Source organism: Podarcis raffonei, chromosome 6 (assembly GCF_027172205.1).
Source record: "Podarcis raffonei isolate rPodRaf1 chromosome 6, rPodRaf1.pri, whole genome shotgun sequence".
NCBI classification, from domain to species: domain Eukaryota; kingdom Metazoa; phylum Chordata; class Lepidosauria; order Squamata; family Lacertidae; genus Podarcis; species Podarcis raffonei.
In genome coordinates this window covers 97,321,465-97,339,011 of record NC_070607.1, presented here as the reverse complement: position 1 = coordinate 97,339,011, position 17,547 = coordinate 97,321,465, and the positions used below count along the sequence as shown (strand labels likewise).

The following is a 17,547-nucleotide window of genomic DNA, read 5'->3' as shown; positions in this document are numbered from 1 at the left end:
TTAGAAAGCTCAGGTTCAACGTTAGCATGGGTTCACACAGTCATCTTGGGCACGTTACAACTTCTCAACCTCAGTTTCCTACCTGTGAAATAGGAGTAGTTATTTTTGTTTGTTTGTTATATTTTAAACTCATCCTTGGTTCCATAGGATCACAGGATGGTTTTCAGCACCACATAAAATGTGTCATAGATAAAGGGACCCTTGACTACTAGGTCCAGTCGTGGCTGACTCTGGGGTTGTGGCACTCATCTCGCTTTATTGGCCGAGGGAGCTGGTGTACAGCTTCCGGGTCATGTGGCCAGCATGACTAAGCCGCTTCTGGCGAACCAGAGCAACGCGCGGAAACACCGTTTACCTTCCCGCCAGAGCGGTACCTATTTATCTACTTGCACTTTGACGTGCTTTCGAACTGCTAGGTTGGCAGGAGCAGGGACCAAGCAATGGGAGCTCACCCCGTCATGGGGATTTGAACCGCCGACCTTCTGATCGGCAAGTCCTAGGCTCTGTGGTTTAACCCACAGCGCCACCCGCGTCCCTTAAAATGTGTCATAAGTACATGTAAACCAATAAGTAAAATGATAAAACCAATCAGCCGCTGCTCCTTAGCTATGCATATGCTCCCCAAAGTGCCTGCCTAAAGTTGTGTGTCTTCAGCTGTTGGCAAATGTAATCGATAAAGAGGACAGCCGTTTTGCCACAGGGAGAGAGTTCCATATTGGGGTCCTCTGTGGATCATCATGTAATGAAGCATAGTAATTGTTGGAACAATGAAAGGGGCCTTCTGCGCAGATCATAAGGCTCAGGCTGTCAGATATGGAGGCAATACTACTCCAAGTATTTGGGGCGTAGGGTGTTTATGAATGCCAGAGTCAATTTATTTAATTGGGTCCAGTGGCAATTAAATATCCAGCATACTGATGATACCATGCCTCAGATCCCTAGGTGAAATGCTTCCAGCAGCATCTTCAGGAGGGAATCCTGTGGCACTTTGTGCCTTAAAACCCAAGGGGCTTAGCAAAAGTTGCCTACTGCTAACAGACCTGACACTAGGAGTGGAAGGAATCCTCATAATACCATGCCTCTGACTCCCAGCCTACAGAGCTGATCCAGAAGGATCCTGTGGACATGGATCTCTAAAGCCACCAGGAGAGCCATAAAAACTACATGGCACAGGGGTGCTGCAAAACAAAAGCAAATAAATCTTGTAAAGGCTTTTGGAAACTGAAAGTGCTATAGAAAGTGTTCATGGCTAATAATATTGAAGTCTTAGATATCAGGATTTTCTGAGGCCCTGGTCAGTAGCCAATTTTCCTTAAGAGCCATTGTGAAAGCAAAAGTGGCCTTGACAACAAGCTCTCTTAGTTTTTCCTCTGCATCTTTTTTCATTCCCAAGTTGGCCCAAGTATTAACGCCTATTGGAAGGGCTGGCTCAGATGCTAAGATTTTGAAGGCTGCAAATTCTGAAGAAGAATACTTGTGCTGAATGCTCACCTGCCAACAGCAGTCTGGCATTTGCCAGGTTCATGAAAACAATTTGCAGTTGATTTTGAAACGTGTCCCTTGTTAATCTGCTAAATAACAATGGCCTTCTGCCTTGTGATATATTTTTTCCAATGTGCTCCTTGGCTCTGAGCAAGCATTGCGTCCTTGCTCTGCTTCCTCCCTGCTTTGCACTGAGAATTTGGCTGCAGAGGTTACGGCCAGATGGGGGCTACATGGATTGTATCCTGCACAGTATGAATGAAGGTCCTTGTCAATAGCGCCTGTTCCACAATATCCAGAAGGGTAACCATGTTAGCCTGTTGCAGCAAAAACATCGAAGAGCCTAGGTGCCAGAAGACTCTTCTGTTGTCCCTTCACAATAGGTGCCCTTAAAAATAATCTACACAAGCCAAACTTTTTTCTTTTTTCTTTAATCCTTCATATGCAAGCCTTTTGCCACTTTGCCAGGAGGGGCAGGGAAAACAAATGGCCCTTTTGTTCCAAAGCTTCATTCTCTCTGTGCAGGGAGAGGGTGGTGATGGAGGCAGCCTCGTCACCTATGAAGGAGAGATGGATTAGATTATACTTGATCAACTTTCACAAAGGACACGGGCCAACTCTAGTTACATGAATCTATTGAAAAAAACCCCCATGGAATTGCAGGTAGACGCAAAACTTAACCCTCTCCGTTGGGAATGGGTAGCCTTTGGCCCTCCAGGTGTTGCTGAACTACAACTCCCATCAGACCCAGAAGGCATAGTACAAGGGAGGAGGATCAGACTCCTGTTGTCTATAATGAGCCTGGCCAATCCAGAAGCTTCATACTGCCTACCAGTCAGAGATGCTGGTATTGCACAGCTGAGCCCACTTCTGCTCCCAAAGTCCACTCTTGATTCCTGAGCATATACTCTCTACAGTTACTCATTAGGCTTGGAAGCATTCAGCTCCCCTTGTGCACCTTTCATTGCAACAAATAGACCTAATCACCCCACTCCCATTCTTTTTATATAGGAGCAGGAAATGCGTGCACTCACTGGGTCTTGTTTGGGCCTTAGTTTGGGGAAAAGGTGGACAGGTGTTGTTTGGCCTTCTAACTTCCAAATGACTCCCCTCCTCCTTTCTATTTATTTACAGAAAATGAACCTCCTTCCTCTCTGGTCTCTGGCATCATTGACTACAACATGCCTCTCACCTCCACCTACCTGAAGCAGATGAAGCTGCGTGTCATGAATTCCCAGGAGCAGGTGAGCGTCTTTCTTCATAATTTATCAAATCAGTCTTAATCTAGCAGGCGTACAGCGCAAAGCGTACAGTGGTTTTTAAATGCTGCCTTTGTCAGGACCAAACTCTGTTTCACAAAGCAGTGCATCATCTTTTTGAATGACACAAAACTCTCTTTCAGGCTGGATATAGTGAATAAATAAAACCAGGGAGGAGACTGGTGAGGGGTCTGGGTGAAGGCATTCTGTTTTAAGCCTAGCCTTAAATTGGTAAATGGAGGACACTCTTGCCAGCTAAACAGGTCAGAACTGTGCTTTGTGCAAAAGATCTTGGGCTCCACCAAGAAGAGAAGCAAACGGAGGTTGTTGTTTTTTACTTTGGCAACAGGAAAGTGAGCAGGAATCTGAATCTCTCTCTAGTGGAATTCATGCATGTAAGGCTGAGCACAGAAATAAGGAAAGACGTATGGTGGTCCAACAAAGCTGAAAAATAATTTTAGAAAATGTTTTAGGTTAGCAGACTGAAGCTGAATTAGTTGGCAGTTGGAGGGCTGAATGTTGTTCTTCTGCGGACCAATACTGCAACCCACTTGCCTGGAAGAAAGCCCTATTGAGCACAATAGCCTCCGAGTTGTCATTTATAGGATCGTACTGTTAGTCCCATCTCTCTGTGGAGTAGAAAGTCTGGATAACATACGTGTCTTGACTATTTTGTCTATTTTCTCAGCTCTGCTATAGCTGCTAAGTGTTTAGACCTAGTCTAAAGCTAAGTATGAAAGTGCTAAAGTGCTAAAGTGAGGGGTGCAGCTTTGGCTGAGGAACAGAACAAATTTTAGCTATGTTACCTGAGAAGAAGAAAGGGAAGGGAAGGTTTTAAACTGAAGTGTAATTTAGTCAAGTTTGAAGCAGGCCAGGGCCAAAACTGCCAAGTGATGAGCGGTTCTCTGATTTGGAGCAGAGGACCAATGGAGGGGAAGAGCTCCAAACCTTTTCTTTTTCTGTGATTTGTCTACCCAGCTGCTCTTCTCCCCATAGAGAGAAAATAGTTCTGTTCATTGCAAGGGATCTGCAGAATCTTGCAGTGCCTTAAAGACTAACAAATTTATGATTTGGGTGTGTTGGATTATATGTATGTGTGTGTGTGTTTGAAGGGGATGAGAAAGGGGTTGTTTCCTTTAAGTAGAATTTGTTGTATCTGAAAACATGCTGTAGAACAGGAGAGGACTTGCATGTCCCAGTTTTTTAATTTGATGGATCTGACCGCAGTGACTGAAAGCAAACAGGATATGGGCAAGCCTTTGGTTTTTTGCCTGATCGGGACTGGCAAGGATGTTAAGTGTAGGTTTTTGAAGGAATCTGGTTCTTCACTTTCCATGAGGCTTCATATTTGCTTGTAGGAAGAGAGAGGACATTCACCTTATTTTTGAAACACAGAGCAAGCCAAGCCAGGCAAAGAAAGGATCATTTTGTTTAGGATGAAGAGAGCAGGAAGTGTCAGGGGGGTAATCTGTTAAAATGGACTAATCCCTCGCAATCGCTTTGACCTGAGATTCAACCAAATGTTTGTAGTGTTTTCGTTTCTCGTAATCTGCAATTGGTAACCTGTCCAAGTGGTGTTGTGTCTCTGAAACTTGTGGCTTCTGCCTGAGGGGCTGCTGTGCCTGAGACATTTTCTAAAGATTCCAATTCTGCAGCTGTGTCCTGATCATCAGATCCTCTTTGCAGCGTCTTTTTCCTTCCCCCAGGAGCGAAGTGGGGCAAACCTTCCCGTCTCCTAATGACTGTTGTGCTCAAGACAGAGTGGGACAAAAAATGGGGAGGGTACCATGACCTTCCTACTCTGATGTGGGCTTCCCAGAGATAGCTGACTGCCACTGTTGAAAAACGAATACAGTACTAGAGGGACCTGAAGAGTCATATATTCCTACAACTGCACAAGCATAAACAAAGAATAATATTTATTAGGTTCATGCTCAGTGTCCGACTGAAATATTGCACCTGTGGTGTTGAAGGTATTGTCCTGCCAAGCCAGTCTCTTGCGATACGCACCTTGGTTTCTTTGCCTGAGACATTTAATCTTAATTTCCCTTTACCCCAGAAAATCCAACACATAAAAATACCCCATTATACATCTTCAGTCACTGATGGGGTGTGGTGGGAAGTTTGTCACATGGTGTGGTGATGTTTCACTGGGTGGTCTCTATTGCAACACCTCTGTTTCTGTTTGCTCCATACCTGAGCACCACCTAGCTGCTTTCTTTGTGTTAGCCCCCAAATACCCATTTTCATTTATCACTGCATGCTGAATGCATGCCTAGTTTGGAACAGTTCTCTGAAGATCCCCATACACTCAGTTGGGGGCGATTTTGCTGGAGACTGTAATTGTGGTGCATATGTTGGACTTTTCTCTTTTAATTTTTAGTACAGATGTCTTGTGCAAGACCTTGCTGCTGAATTTTTTTAGGTGGTGGTGTGGAATGCATGGTTGAAGTTTTAACTCTTATGGTGGCCTGTGGAGCATTCCTAAATATTTGGGATATTGCCACCACCCCTGATCTTGCAAAGAGTAGTTTGCTATAGCTGAATATTACTCTTGTGCAGGACATCCATGCTAAGAACAAAGCAAAACAAAATCAGGTTGAAATTGATACCTACCTGTCTTGCAAAGGGCACATATTTTCATTATGCTTTTGCATACTACCTTGGGGGAAAATTCACGTGCACAGGTATCAAAATAGCTTTGTGCATGCCCAAAGTAGCTCTCAACAAAGAGACAGGGATGCATTTCAAGCAAACACTACAAAAACTATTTCATTATAACATAGCAAAACAAAAATACAATAATATACAAAACCCATATTTCAATACTATATACAACAAGATTATTAAACAACATATCCAGGTCCAAAAAAAGGGAATGCGTGGACAGTTGTGGACACAGCAAAATCAGATCTGAACTACCTGTTTGTGATATAAAGCCCCCAGCCTTGTTTTGGTGTGGGGTCCGGCAACCAAAGTTAAAGGGAGTACTGGAACATTTTTTAAACCTTCCTGGGCAGCAGCCCAAGAGGAGGTCATTTTGTCAGCGTAGAACACGGCGGTAGCTGCCATTGGAACTCAGATACCACATGTCCCTGTTAGTCTTCGTGCTGGTTGCTATGGATTTGCAAGACCCATTAGAGCTATTTTAAGAGACAGAGTTGCCATGGCAGGACCCAGCCCTTCCTCTCTTGCATATCCCAAACTCTCCCCTGACTTCCCTTGGAATTTGAGGTGTGTTAGGAATGGAGCAGGCGGCCACACCTGGTGCAGGCGCCAAATTTAGAGAATATATTCAAGAGGCATTTTTCTTTAGACCAAGGCATGAGGGCAGGGTGGTGGGAGTAGCAAGACTGGATATTATAGAAAGCTAGTGAAGTGAGTGGGAGCTGAACATTGCTTTGTGCTGGGGAGGATTCGTGCCCTGTGCTCATCTCTCCTCTTCCCATTCCTGAAAGGCTAAAGGTAGTTGGGTGGCCTGCAGGTCTTGAATCTGCTATTCGTGCTAAACATTTCCTGGTCCCTTCTGTGTGTTGGGGCTGCAGAGAACACAGATGAAAACAGTCGTCATTGCTGGGACATAAAACATGAACTCCCATTCCCCCTATCATGATCTTCCTACAATAAGGGATTTTTTTAAAAGTACTGTTTATTTGATTCACATCCTGCCTTTCACATATGGAAGCCCCCTTCAAGACACCTGAAGACACATTAAAAATTAAACTATTAATTTAAATAACAAAAGTAAACAACAATAAGGCCATTTAGCGACAGCTAAATTCCAGAACGGGACGCGGGTGGCGCTGTGGGTAAAACCTCAGCGCCTAGGACTTGCCGATCGCATGGTCGGCGGTTCGAATCCCCGCGGCGGGGTGCGCTCCCGTTGCTCGGTCCCAGCGCCTGCCAACCTAGCAGTTCGAAAGCACCTCCGATTGCAAGTAGATAAATAGGGACCGCTTTATAGCGGGAAGGTAAACGGCGTTCCGTGTGCTGCTCTGGTGCCAGTTCGCCGGAGCAGCTTCGTCACGCTGGCCACGTGACCCGGAAGTGTCTGCGGACAGCGCTGGCTCCCGGCCCCTAGAGTGAGATGAGTGCACAACCCTAGAGTCTGTCAAGACTGGCCCGTACGGGCAGGGGTACCTTTACCTTTACCTAAATTCCAGAACAATGAATCAGCATCCAGTTTTCCACCCAGAGGCTTGAGGAAAATAAGCATGTTATGTCTTAGTTGACTGTTTGGTAGTGCAGTCCTATACATGCCTACTCAGAAGTAAGCCCCAAGTAAATGAGTATAGGATTGCAGCCTAAATCTCCATGAATATGCAAATGAGACCTCAGGTTGTGCGAATGGACAACATTGGGAATGGCAATCCTTGCGGTAATGACTCGAAACCATCCAGGGCTTTGTATGTCAGAACCAAAACCTTAAATTGTGCTCAGTAGCAAGTAGGCAGCCAATCCAAATGTCTGAGAATAGATGTTATGTAATTTCAGGTCCATCGTGTCCACCAAGACACGGTGTCTGCTGTGTTATGCACTAGCTGCAATCTCTGAACCATCTTCAAGAGTGTAGATGGTACTCTAGTACTCAGCAGTATCTTTTTAGAAGAGGGACTCCCCCTTTTCTCGCATAGGAGAACATAACTCTTCTGCAATGGAAACTGTCATCCAGATCATTGCATTAAAATGGTTTTTTAAAAGTTAACATTTGTCGCCCAGTTAATGGGGGACACTTCTTAGTCTATCAGAATATTTTAATCAGTATAGCTAACTAGTTGACTAGGCGTTGCAGTTTTTATCAGTCTTTTGTAGGAGTCTGGGTGGGCTTCCCTAGGTAGCAAATTTCACAAGGGGGGGGGGCATTGGGAAGGCCTTGCTTCTCTTAGCCGCTTTTTAAACCTCAGTTAGTAGTCCAAGGTATCTGAAGCAGAACCTTTTTCTTTAAGCAGGGCCACTTTTGAAGACAAAAATGTAGGAGGAAGTTTGCATGTGAAAAGGCATTCCCTAAAACACGGGTGTCAAACACAAGGCCCGCGGGCCGAATCCGGCCCGCCAGACCTCGTCATGTGGCCCATGTAGCCGCCGCCGGCCACCAGCCTTCACCTTTTATTCTCACTTCTTTTTTTTTTTTTTGACACAAGAAAGCCGCCTCTTCAGCGCATGCGCGGCAGCCTACAAGCCAGAGAACATCTGCCCTCTAGCGGCGCCGGCCGTTCTACACAGGAAACCTCCACTTTACATGCATTCAGGAAACCTCCACTTGCTTTTATATTGAGCGCATATTGAGTCCTATAGATACAACCGGCCCTTTGAGGGTGACCAAACTGCTGATGCGGCCCCCGATGAATTTGAGTTTGACACCCCTGCCCTAAAATATGGGATATGTTTTCCCCTCCTAACTGGTCTTATGCAAGGCTTATATTTCTAAAAAAGGGGCATGGGTGGCGCTGTGGGTAAAACCACAGTGCCTAGGGCTTGCCGATCGCATGGTCGGCGGTTCGAATCCCCACGGCGGGGTGAGCTCCCGTCTTTCGGTCCCAGCTCCTGCCCACCTAGCAGTTCGAAAGCACCCTTAAAGTGCAAGTAGATAAATAGGTACCGCTTTATAGCGGGAAGGTAAACGGCGTTCCGTGTGCTGTGCTGGTGCAGGCTCGCCAGAGCAGCGATGTCACACTGGCCACGTGACCCGGAAGTGTCTGCGGACGGCGCCGGCTCCCGGCCTCTAGAATGAGATGAGCGCACAACCCTAGAGTCTGACAAGACTGGCCCGTACGGGCAGGGGTACCTTTACCTTTACCTTTTATATTTCTAAAGTTCGTTACTTAGGACAGCTGGTTGACAATGTGAAGCCTAACATATTCCGCTATGTATCTATTAACTTTTTTCCAGAGGCACAAGGACATCAAGTGACTAGCACAGACTCATTTTGTGAGTCAGTCGCTCTCTTGGGAACCCAAGATCTCTTGTAATGACCACCAGGGCCTCCCTTAATCATGTTTGCAAAAGGAAGCTAATATATAATTGTTTGTATTTTTGTTTTTTTCTCCACTGCCCTTTGCTCTTGATTAACTTTTGCAGAACCTTGGCACTGCAGAAATTGGAAAAATCGGGCTGAACAAATGTTATTACAAAACATATTCTATCTAGATCTGCATCTGGATAGGCACAGATATATACACATACCGTACACAGTTAGTGGAACTGAGAGTAGGAGCTTTGTAGCAGTTCACCATCAAGGGGGAAGATACGGTGTCAGCACCTGTGATGGCGTGTTGTGACTCTTTGCATTGAGTAGAAGTATTATGTGTAACTGCAAGGTTCTTGTTCTAGGTTGATCACTGGAGACCTTCTGCTTGCTTGCATTGACAATGGAAAAGTTGCAATGGGAGAGCCTGGCAGGGGGGTAGACATTAGGTCTACTTAGCAGATCAACTCAATCATGGTCATAGTTATGTCCTCCCTTAAAACAGTAGTTCAAGTGTGAGTTCTGCAACAACTTCTATAGGGAAGACTGACATGGAATTTATGTGCCACTTTTTAGCAGTGTTCTACGAAAACACTGTACAGTTAAAACAGCTGCATAAAACAGCCCCTCTCCCAATACCATAAACAACCAAAATCAATGTGAAAGCACCAGAAAAATTAGGATGTAAAACAGAGAATTATTTTTTAAAATGGCATAAATAGGCTGACTGAAGAATTCATTTGATGATCTTTAAAATCTCCCCACCCACTTCCACTCCTTTGTCATTGAATGGTTTCCTGCTACAGATATATTCAAATTGTTATACTGTTTTTTATAGATCTATGTAATACATATAATATATTTTAGAAATTTGGCCTTCTGCTTCTTTTTGCGCTTGGCTTACTGTTAGGTGAAGGAAGCTCAGCCATTATTCATTTTGTTTTCCTCATTTGGGCAAGACTTCTGCTTTTTAAAGGAAGCCTTCTTGGATTTTACAGCTTCCTTGTCTGTGCTATATAACCACACTGGCATCCTTGTTGGCTTGTTTGTAGCCTTTCTAACCTGTGTTATATATTTTATTTATTCAACTAGGTTCATTTAACCTCCAAGCTTCCTGAAAGGATAGAACAGGTCTGATTTTTCTTTTCAAGTTACTTTTAACTAATCCTCTCATATTTTTTTTAGAAATCTCCTCTTCCAAATTTAAATGTAACTGTGTTGGACTTTTTATGCCTGGCATCAGTTCATGCAACTGAGCAACAAACAAAAAAGTCCTCCAGGATCCCATTACCACAGGGCAATGAGTCTCAAAAGAGTAAGGCTTTTGGTCCCATAAACTGCACGGATCAAATAAGGGGTATAATTGTGGGTACTGGCAACTGCCTGGCCTTCCTTGCGTAGATGGGGGTAAGCATCCATGCAAGACGGCAGCAGGGTGCTTGTAAAAACCTGTGCTGAGATTTGTCAGGAAATGACAGGTCAGTGAATGCATGGCAGGGAGATGTGTATCCAATTCCTCAAATAAACCCATCTCCCCCTCCCCACTGCTTTGCTCATGCCACCTCCTCCCCATGTCCTTTCTCAAGAGCTCACTTCCCATCAGCCGCCTTGCCTCCAATTCTTTTTCCTATCTCTCTGTCTTTCCCCAACATTGGCACTCTTGCTGTCTGTTCATCAGGCTGCTTTACCTTTACTCACTTTCTCCTTTAAGACCCAGGTTTTTTGGGGAGGAATTTCCTCTTAGGTCACACCAAGCAGGGCTCTGTTGTTTTGCAGATGAGTAATTTGGTGGATTGGACTTTGAATTCTTGCCTCGGCAGTAGTTTTTATGTCTCTGAGTGACAGTGTAGGGGGTCACTTTGCTGGGGGGTCAGCACAGGAACCACAAAGACAAGTGGCCACAGAGAAAGGTTGGTTAATTTTTTTTTAAAAAGTGTCAATAGGACAGTTGATGGAATGACTTACCGCTTCTGCAGTGGCAGCTGAAATGTGTTCCCCCACTTTTGGGAGACGTGCCAGTACCCCTGCTCTGCCAGTATTTTATGAAGGATTACTTGATAAATAATTCCAGTTACAGAAAGCTAGCCGTGTTGGTCTGCCATAGTCAAAACAAAAATTTTTTTTTCTTTCCAGTAGCACCTTAAAGACCAACTAAGTTAGTTCTTGGTATGAGCTTTCGTGTGCATGCACACTTCTTCAGATACACTGAAACAGAAGTTGCCAGATCCCTCTATATGGTGATCCCTCTATATCCCTCTATATAGTGATCCCTCTATATATTTAACCAAACTTAAAATCATGGAGAGACCTGGTCTGAACAAAGACATTGGATTCTTATCTCATTATACATGACAAAGCCATTTTTCACCTTCTCACCCTTTGCTTTTTCCTGTAAGACCTATTGCAGTCGTTAAGAGTGGTCTACAGGCTCATCACAGCTATGTGCCAATCACCCATTCCCACCACCCTTCTGAGTAATACCCCTCCCCACCTTCTCACTATATAGAGGGATCTGGCAACTTCTGTTTCAGTGTATCTGAAGAAGTGTGCATGCACAGGAAAGCTCATACCAAGAACTAACTTAGTTGGTCTTTAAGGTGCTCCTGGAAAGAATTATTTTTTTTTGTTTTGATAAATAATGCTTTGTCTCCCTTGACTGTTTGTCCTCCTTCCTTCGAATGTATGTGGTTGCTAGTTCTCATGGTCCTCCTCCCACCCATGGCTATTATTTTCTTGAACCACCTTAGCCTCATTTGACCCACTTATCCACTGCAACTAGACTCTCCCTAATCCCAGCGCCGCCACCCAGAGGCAGCTTCTCCAGTCTTTTCTCGACACATGTCCTCTAAGACCCACGCTCTCAACCCTCACCCCCCCGAACCCTTTCTCTTTCAGTCCAGCACAACTCGCTATGATCCTTTTGGGTCCTAATGTGGAAACAAGGTCATACACACCTTGAGAGGTTTAGGGGCAGTGTGGCAGGCAATGTTTAACTTTCTTGGGATGAGAGAACGCCACATATGTATGAATCACTGTAATGCATTTTATTTACAAATGTATTTGCAGAACACAGTATGGGCTTAGTGACCACTGCAGCAGGTGGCAAAAGTGCTGCCTCTGCTTCATATTCCCAAAGCAACATTGTGGACAACTGAAGCCTGGTTCCTTCTACTTCAGCTAAGCTTGCAGCTTGTAATTGTCTGTCTCCCCTTCTTCCATGCATGTATGGCCTTGCAGAGAACTCATTCCCCCAAGTCAATTGCTCATTTTTAAGTTGTTGATAAGGTCTAAAACTTTGTCTCTTGTTACTGCTGTTTGCCTTAGTTCTTATATCTACTGCTATGAGAACAGATGCAAATAATTCATTCAGCTGCAATCTCCTTTTCCTCCTTTAGCACACCTTTGCCATCTAAAGCTCCAATGGCCTCTCTAGCTAATGTTCTGTTTGAATATATTTAAAGATTTTTTTGGTACGGTAGTTGGTCTTCATGTTTTTAGCAATGTGCTCCTTGACTACTTTTATTTTCATCTCTTGAATTTATTTAATCAAAGCTTGTGTTCCTGCTCGTTCTCATTGGAACAAGACTTCCATTTTCTGAAGTGAACTTCATAAGAATGGAAGAACATTAGAAGAGCCTGTTGGATCAGGCCCAATGGATCAGGCCCAATCTAGTCTAGCATCCTGTTCTCACAGTGGCCAACCAGATTTCAATGGGAAGCCCAAAAACAAGACCTAAGCACAACAGCACTCTTCTCATTTGTGATTCCCAACAACTGGTATTTAGAGGCTACTGTCACTGATAGTAGAGGGAAAACATAGCCATTGTGTCTAGTAGCCCTATTAATATCCTCCAATTGCTTCCTTGACTCTGATCAGCATCCTGTTATTTTTTTTTGCTTGTACGCTGCTTACATACAAAAATGGCTTCTAAGTAGTTTACAAGTATAAAATCAATTATAAACCCATACATCATTAAGACACACAATAAAACAATTCCCTCAAAGCATTAAAAACACCCATAATTAAGATATACATTAAATAAGCCAGTTAAAAAGAATGCAGCTGAACAACAATTAAAACAATTTGTTCAGGAAGTTCAGGTTCAGGGGAATGCTTGCCTCAGGTGGAGTATCTTCAACAGCTGATAGAATGCCATTATGGATGGGACCTTTTGAATTTCTGCGCCACCAATGAAAAAGTTTGTCCAAAACACCAGTACCATTAGAGAAAAAGCTCTTGGCTCTAAGTGGTACCGTTCCTTATTTATGTAATATAGTCCTGTTGTAATCTTACTATCTGTGGTTTTAAGCATTCCCAAGCATTCTGGGGAGATTTAACCCTATACACTTTCCCCTTCAACATCTTTTTAACCAGCTCCTTCATTTTGGGGAAATTTCCTCTTTGGACTTTCTTGGCAATTGTCCAGTTATATGTTGGTTTGCATATATGTTGAATTGGATAGCACCGTGCTCACAGTTCCAAATCTGTTCAACAACAGTTGTATCCCACCTTAGGTACTGGATGCCACTTAAGTTCATGCTTGGTGCCCCTCTGGTCAGTTCCGGAGGGGCACCAAGCATGAACTTAACATGGAACTGCATGTTAAGAGTTCACCTCCATTAACATTTGCTTCCAGTACAATCCGAAACAGGTTTGCATCTTTCCTCATGTCTGTGGCATCTGGATACATTCAGCAACCAAACTGGTTTTCCTGCTGGTTCAAAGGGCTCGTCCGTGCTTTGCGTGTCCCCTGCCTAGAAAGCAGGGGTCCAAGAGGTTTTCAGTTTGCCTTGTTGCTTTCCACCCAATTGACATTCAGCAGTAAAATTTGATTCAGCAGTAAAAAGTGGATTTTCCCAGGGGAAATTGGCGGGAGAAGCAGAGCCCAAACATTTTCTTCTAGACCCCCCCCCCAAACAAAAAGTTGTTGGGAGGCATGGAAACCAAACAACAACTTTACAGTTTAATGTAGATTTTGAATTCAAACTGCTCCAGTTTCAAATTTCTTTACAAAGAAGGGGCTTCATCCCTCTGATTGGAGGCAAGCTGCAAGTCCTATTGAATAATATTAAAGTAATTTATTTGAAACAAATAGCGTTGAGTTTAAGCCAGGAGAGGCCAGGGGTCATGCCCTTCAGTGGCTTCCCCTAGCTTAGGTATTTAAATATCTATGCAGTTATCGGCAGCCTTAAGCAAACAACTACCACACATCCTAACATGTCATATCAGAGAAACACCTTCAACACACATGTGGCAAAAGGTTTGGTCCCATGGAACACAATTCATTGGAAGCTCTCGCTGAAATAATGAGAGCTGTCATTCTCTGCTTTGCATGGTGGATTGTGTCCCCTTGTTGAGTAAAGCCATTTGGATTTCCTGCCGCCGGCACCAAACCATCTTGTTGTGGCCTATGAAAACCAGTGAGACTTGCTCCCAAGTAGAGTGGTACCTCGGGTTACAGATTCTTCAGGTTACAGACTCCGCTAACCCGCAAATAGTACCTCGGGTTAAGAACTTTGCTTCAGGATGAGAACAGAAATTGTGCTCTGGCGGCAGCGGGAGGCCCCATTAGCAAAAGCGGTACCTCAGGTTAAGTTTCAGGTTAAGAACTGACCTCCAGAACGAATTAAGTTCTTAACCCGAGATACCACTGTAAGTAAGAACTTGAAGGTGGGTAGTCCCCCGAAAAGTGCCACGGACTTGTGTGTGTCTGATCGAGCGCCCCTTGTGAATAACCTGCCGGGAGCGCCCCTCTACCTTGCAGGGCACATCCAGCCCTGCCCTTCCCGCAGGATGCCTCGTACCTGCCTTCCATCATCCTTCCCGGCAAGGAGTCCAGGCCGCTCTTTAGAAAATGGACGGGCTCCTCTCCCTCCCTCCCTCTCTGCCTCCTCCTCTCCTCGTGCGTTTCCCCCCGTTTCTTTCTCTCCACCCTCCGGCGACACAACACAGCGTCTCCCTCTGGCTTTCGCCTCCTTGCGCGCACGGTGTGTGCGCCTATGTGTCTCCGACAGGGCGTGCGCCGCCTCCTCCGCCTCCTGGTCTCCCCCCCCCCCGGGATGCATGTAGGAGGCTCAGGCTGCCTGTGTCCCCCCTCCCCCAGCCCTCTCTTCCCCGTCTCTCTCTCTCTCGCTCCCCCCTCCCCCCGATCCGGGAGTGACGCGCTCCGCAGTGCCAGCCCTCCTCTCTCCTCTCCGCTCCCCTCCCGGCGGGGCGCTCCTCCTCGGGCAGCAGCTGGCTGTCAGCCTTCCCCGGAGCGCCCCCTTCTCTCTCGGCCAGGGCTGGCGCAGGCCGGCGGCGGGCCCCAGGCGCCGCAGCGGCCCCGCAGCAGGTAGGCGATGGCTGGGGCCGGGCAGGAGACGGGCCGCCCCGGCCACAGGGGACGGGAGGAGAGAGAGAGAGGGCCGTGCGTCCCCGGACGCGCCGCGCTCCGTGCGCCCTGCTACCAGCAAAAGCAGCGGGTCTTGGCGGGGCGGGGGGGGGGCAACTTGTGGGTCTTGGGGCCAGCCAACCATTCCCCCACCCCGGGAGGGGGTGGTGGTCGAGTTGAACCCGGGCTAGCCTGGCACTGGGGGCGCGCAGAGAGAGGAAGGTGTGCGTACCCAAGGAGGAGCGTCCGGAAAGCCCTGGCGACCCCGGGGTGTGCGCCGGCGAATTGGGCGTGCGGGTGGGAGACCCCCGAGAGGTGGCCGCTTGGGGAGGGATGGGGGGCGGCGGCGACGGGGCTGCCCTCGCCGCGCTCGCTCTCTTGTTTCACTTTCCGGCAGCCAAAGCGCTTTACACTCCCGGGCGCCTTTTTCAGGGGGCGGCCACGCGTGGGGGTGGGGAGGGGGCGTGTGGGCACGGAAGGGGCGGAGGCAAGTTTATTGGAAGGGAGCGCCGAGCAGCCTGCGACTGGAGGGGCGCGTCCTTGATCGGAGGGGGTGCGCTTTTGTTTGCTTGCCACTATAGGAATTCCTCGGGATCCTCGGATGGGGGAGTGGAGGAGGAAGAGCCGCGGCTGCGGGGTGGGGACGCGGAGAGAGGAGCGCGCTCAAGGAACGGGGAGGGGGGGTGTCCGTTTGGAGTTAGCCAACGGGCCGCATACACTCTGCGCTTGGAATGCACGGGGGGGGGGAGAATCCGTGGGGGGGGGGTCAACGGCAAGAGGTGGAAGAAGAGTGTTCAGCGATGCCTGGCAGGGCGGGGGGGAGGGATGGGAGGCGCGTGGAGGCGGAAGGGGACAGGGGGCGTGTGAATGCCGGACTGAACTCGTGAAGGAGCAGCCGCGCGCCCTGCGATTGTTGACAGGTTGCTCGGGCTCTGTGTGTACACGGAGGAGGGCAGGGGAGGAGGACCTGGTGGTGGGCGGCTGCTCCGTGTACTACGGGTAGATACAATGGAGGACGGCCTGGGGCCCGTCTCCAGGAAGGAAGTTGCGAGGACTTTACAGGGTGGGAGTGAGGGGTGTGTGCATGTGTGGATGCACACCCGGGAACTTATCCGACGAGTGTTACAACAGTTGCTGGAGAGTTCCTTTTGCAGACGCACTCCTGTGACCTGTCCCACTGGAACGTGGGCAGCTGCGAAGTGAATGAGTTTGTAGTAACGCCGCATTTCTCCTTCTTGTGCGCGCAAGAGCAGGGCGCTGGGTTTGTGCGCGCGCGTGTGAAAAGTAGTTACAAAGTGCTGCGTGTCGGGCAGGGATCGCCTGACAGTTTGCTGGCGTTTTGGCCGGGGTGAGGGGAGCGGGTGGGTGGGTGGCCTCGCGCGGAATCTGCGCGCAGCCAGCCGGGGAGTCAGACGCGGCGCCCGGAGTTGGGAGGCTGGTAATGCGTGGATCGGGGCCGGCGAGCCGGGGTCCCGTTGGCTCGAGGGAGGAGGGGCGGAATCTCGCCGTTTTTGAAAACTCCCTCGTGCGTTCTGATTCCAGACTGGCCCCCACGACTCCTCTACCTACCGACCCTCCTTCCCAGACAGCTACCCGAACCGAACCGCCTCGGCCTCGTCTTCCCCTCTTCAGCACCTAGAGACAACTCCCCCCCCCCGCCGCCGCCCTCCGAGCGGCCTCTCATTAGCGTCTCTAATGAGCCCGATGCCTGGAGAAAGGTTAAGGTTAGCGCGTCCTTCCCTTCTCCTCCTTTCCCTTCCCTCGCCAGCATCTTCCCCTCCCCGGAAGAGCACAAAAGCGCAGAAAGAAGAAAGTGGGGAGAGGCGGCGGCGAAGGCAGATCAATGGGGAGCTCCAGACCCATCAATTCGCCCAGGGAGCTGCTTCTCCTTCTCTCCAGCATCGATTTTCCCTTTCCCACCCTAGGCGCAGGGAGAGACACCCCCCTTCCCTTCCCTAGCCTTCCCTCCATCATCTCCTTTCCACCTGGAGAGTAGGAGGGGCGGGGGTCTCTCTCTCTCTCTCTCTCTCTCTCTCTCTCTCTCTCTCTCTCTCTCTCTCTCTGCCATGGCGCTCCTCCTCCTCCAGCTCTTCCTCCCCTTTTGGGTGGGGGTGGGTGGATTGGACTGGAAATAGATTTCTCCCCGGAGGTAAAGCTGGGCTTTATGGGTCAATCCCTGCTTCAGGCAGCAACCTCCGGGCACCAGCTCGTTGCAAACACTCCGTCAAGATTTGCCTGCCTGAGCTTGGGGTGGGGGGTGGGTGGGAGAGAAGGGTTGGTGCAGAAAAGGAAGGCGAAAAGTCCCCAGGAATGAGTGTATCTGTGGGTAAGGTGAAGGCTTTTCAAAAGCAAGCCTTGATGCTGAGTTGGGAAGAGTACTTTTCTTAATGGGAAATATTTCTGGCTCTGTTTTTGCAAACCCTTTCTCAGGTCTGCTATTTACTTCCTGTGTTTTTTCTCCCCAGCTGGG

At 47.7% G+C, this 17,547-nt stretch overlaps 1 protein-coding gene and 1 long non-coding RNA gene across 10 annotated transcripts in view; one reads left to right on the top strand and one right to left on the bottom strand.

The window, feature by feature from the left end:
* Positions 1 to 17,547, top strand: part of NOL4L (nucleolar protein 4 like) — a 130,467-nt gene that overhangs the window by 60,676 nt on the left and 52,244 nt on the right. For 5 of the 8 annotated variants that reach the window (XM_053394709.1, XM_053394707.1, XM_053394706.1 and 2 more), the window contains one exon: positions 2,617 to 2,726. In XM_053394709.1, the coding sequence (XP_053250684.1) occupies positions 2,617 to 2,726 (110 nt within the window). Of the gene's footprint in view, positions 1 to 2,616; positions 2,727 to 14,911; positions 15,039 to 15,928; positions 15,998 to 16,578; positions 16,802 to 17,547 lie in introns of those variants that run through there. The other 3 variants (XM_053394711.1, XM_053394713.1, XM_053394712.1) reach the window with 3 other exon arrangements.
* LOC128416674 (uncharacterized) lies at positions 12,629 to 15,589 on the bottom strand. Of its 2 annotated transcripts, none has more exons than XR_008331268.1 (2): positions 15,310 to 15,589; positions 12,629 to 13,762 (listed from the first exon to the last, which is right to left on the bottom strand). It is a non-coding gene; the product is annotated as an uncharacterized LOC128416674 (long non-coding RNA). The 2 variants fall into 2 exon arrangements; XR_008331269.1 differs by lacking the exon at positions 15,310 to 15,589 and adding an exon at positions 14,512 to 14,733.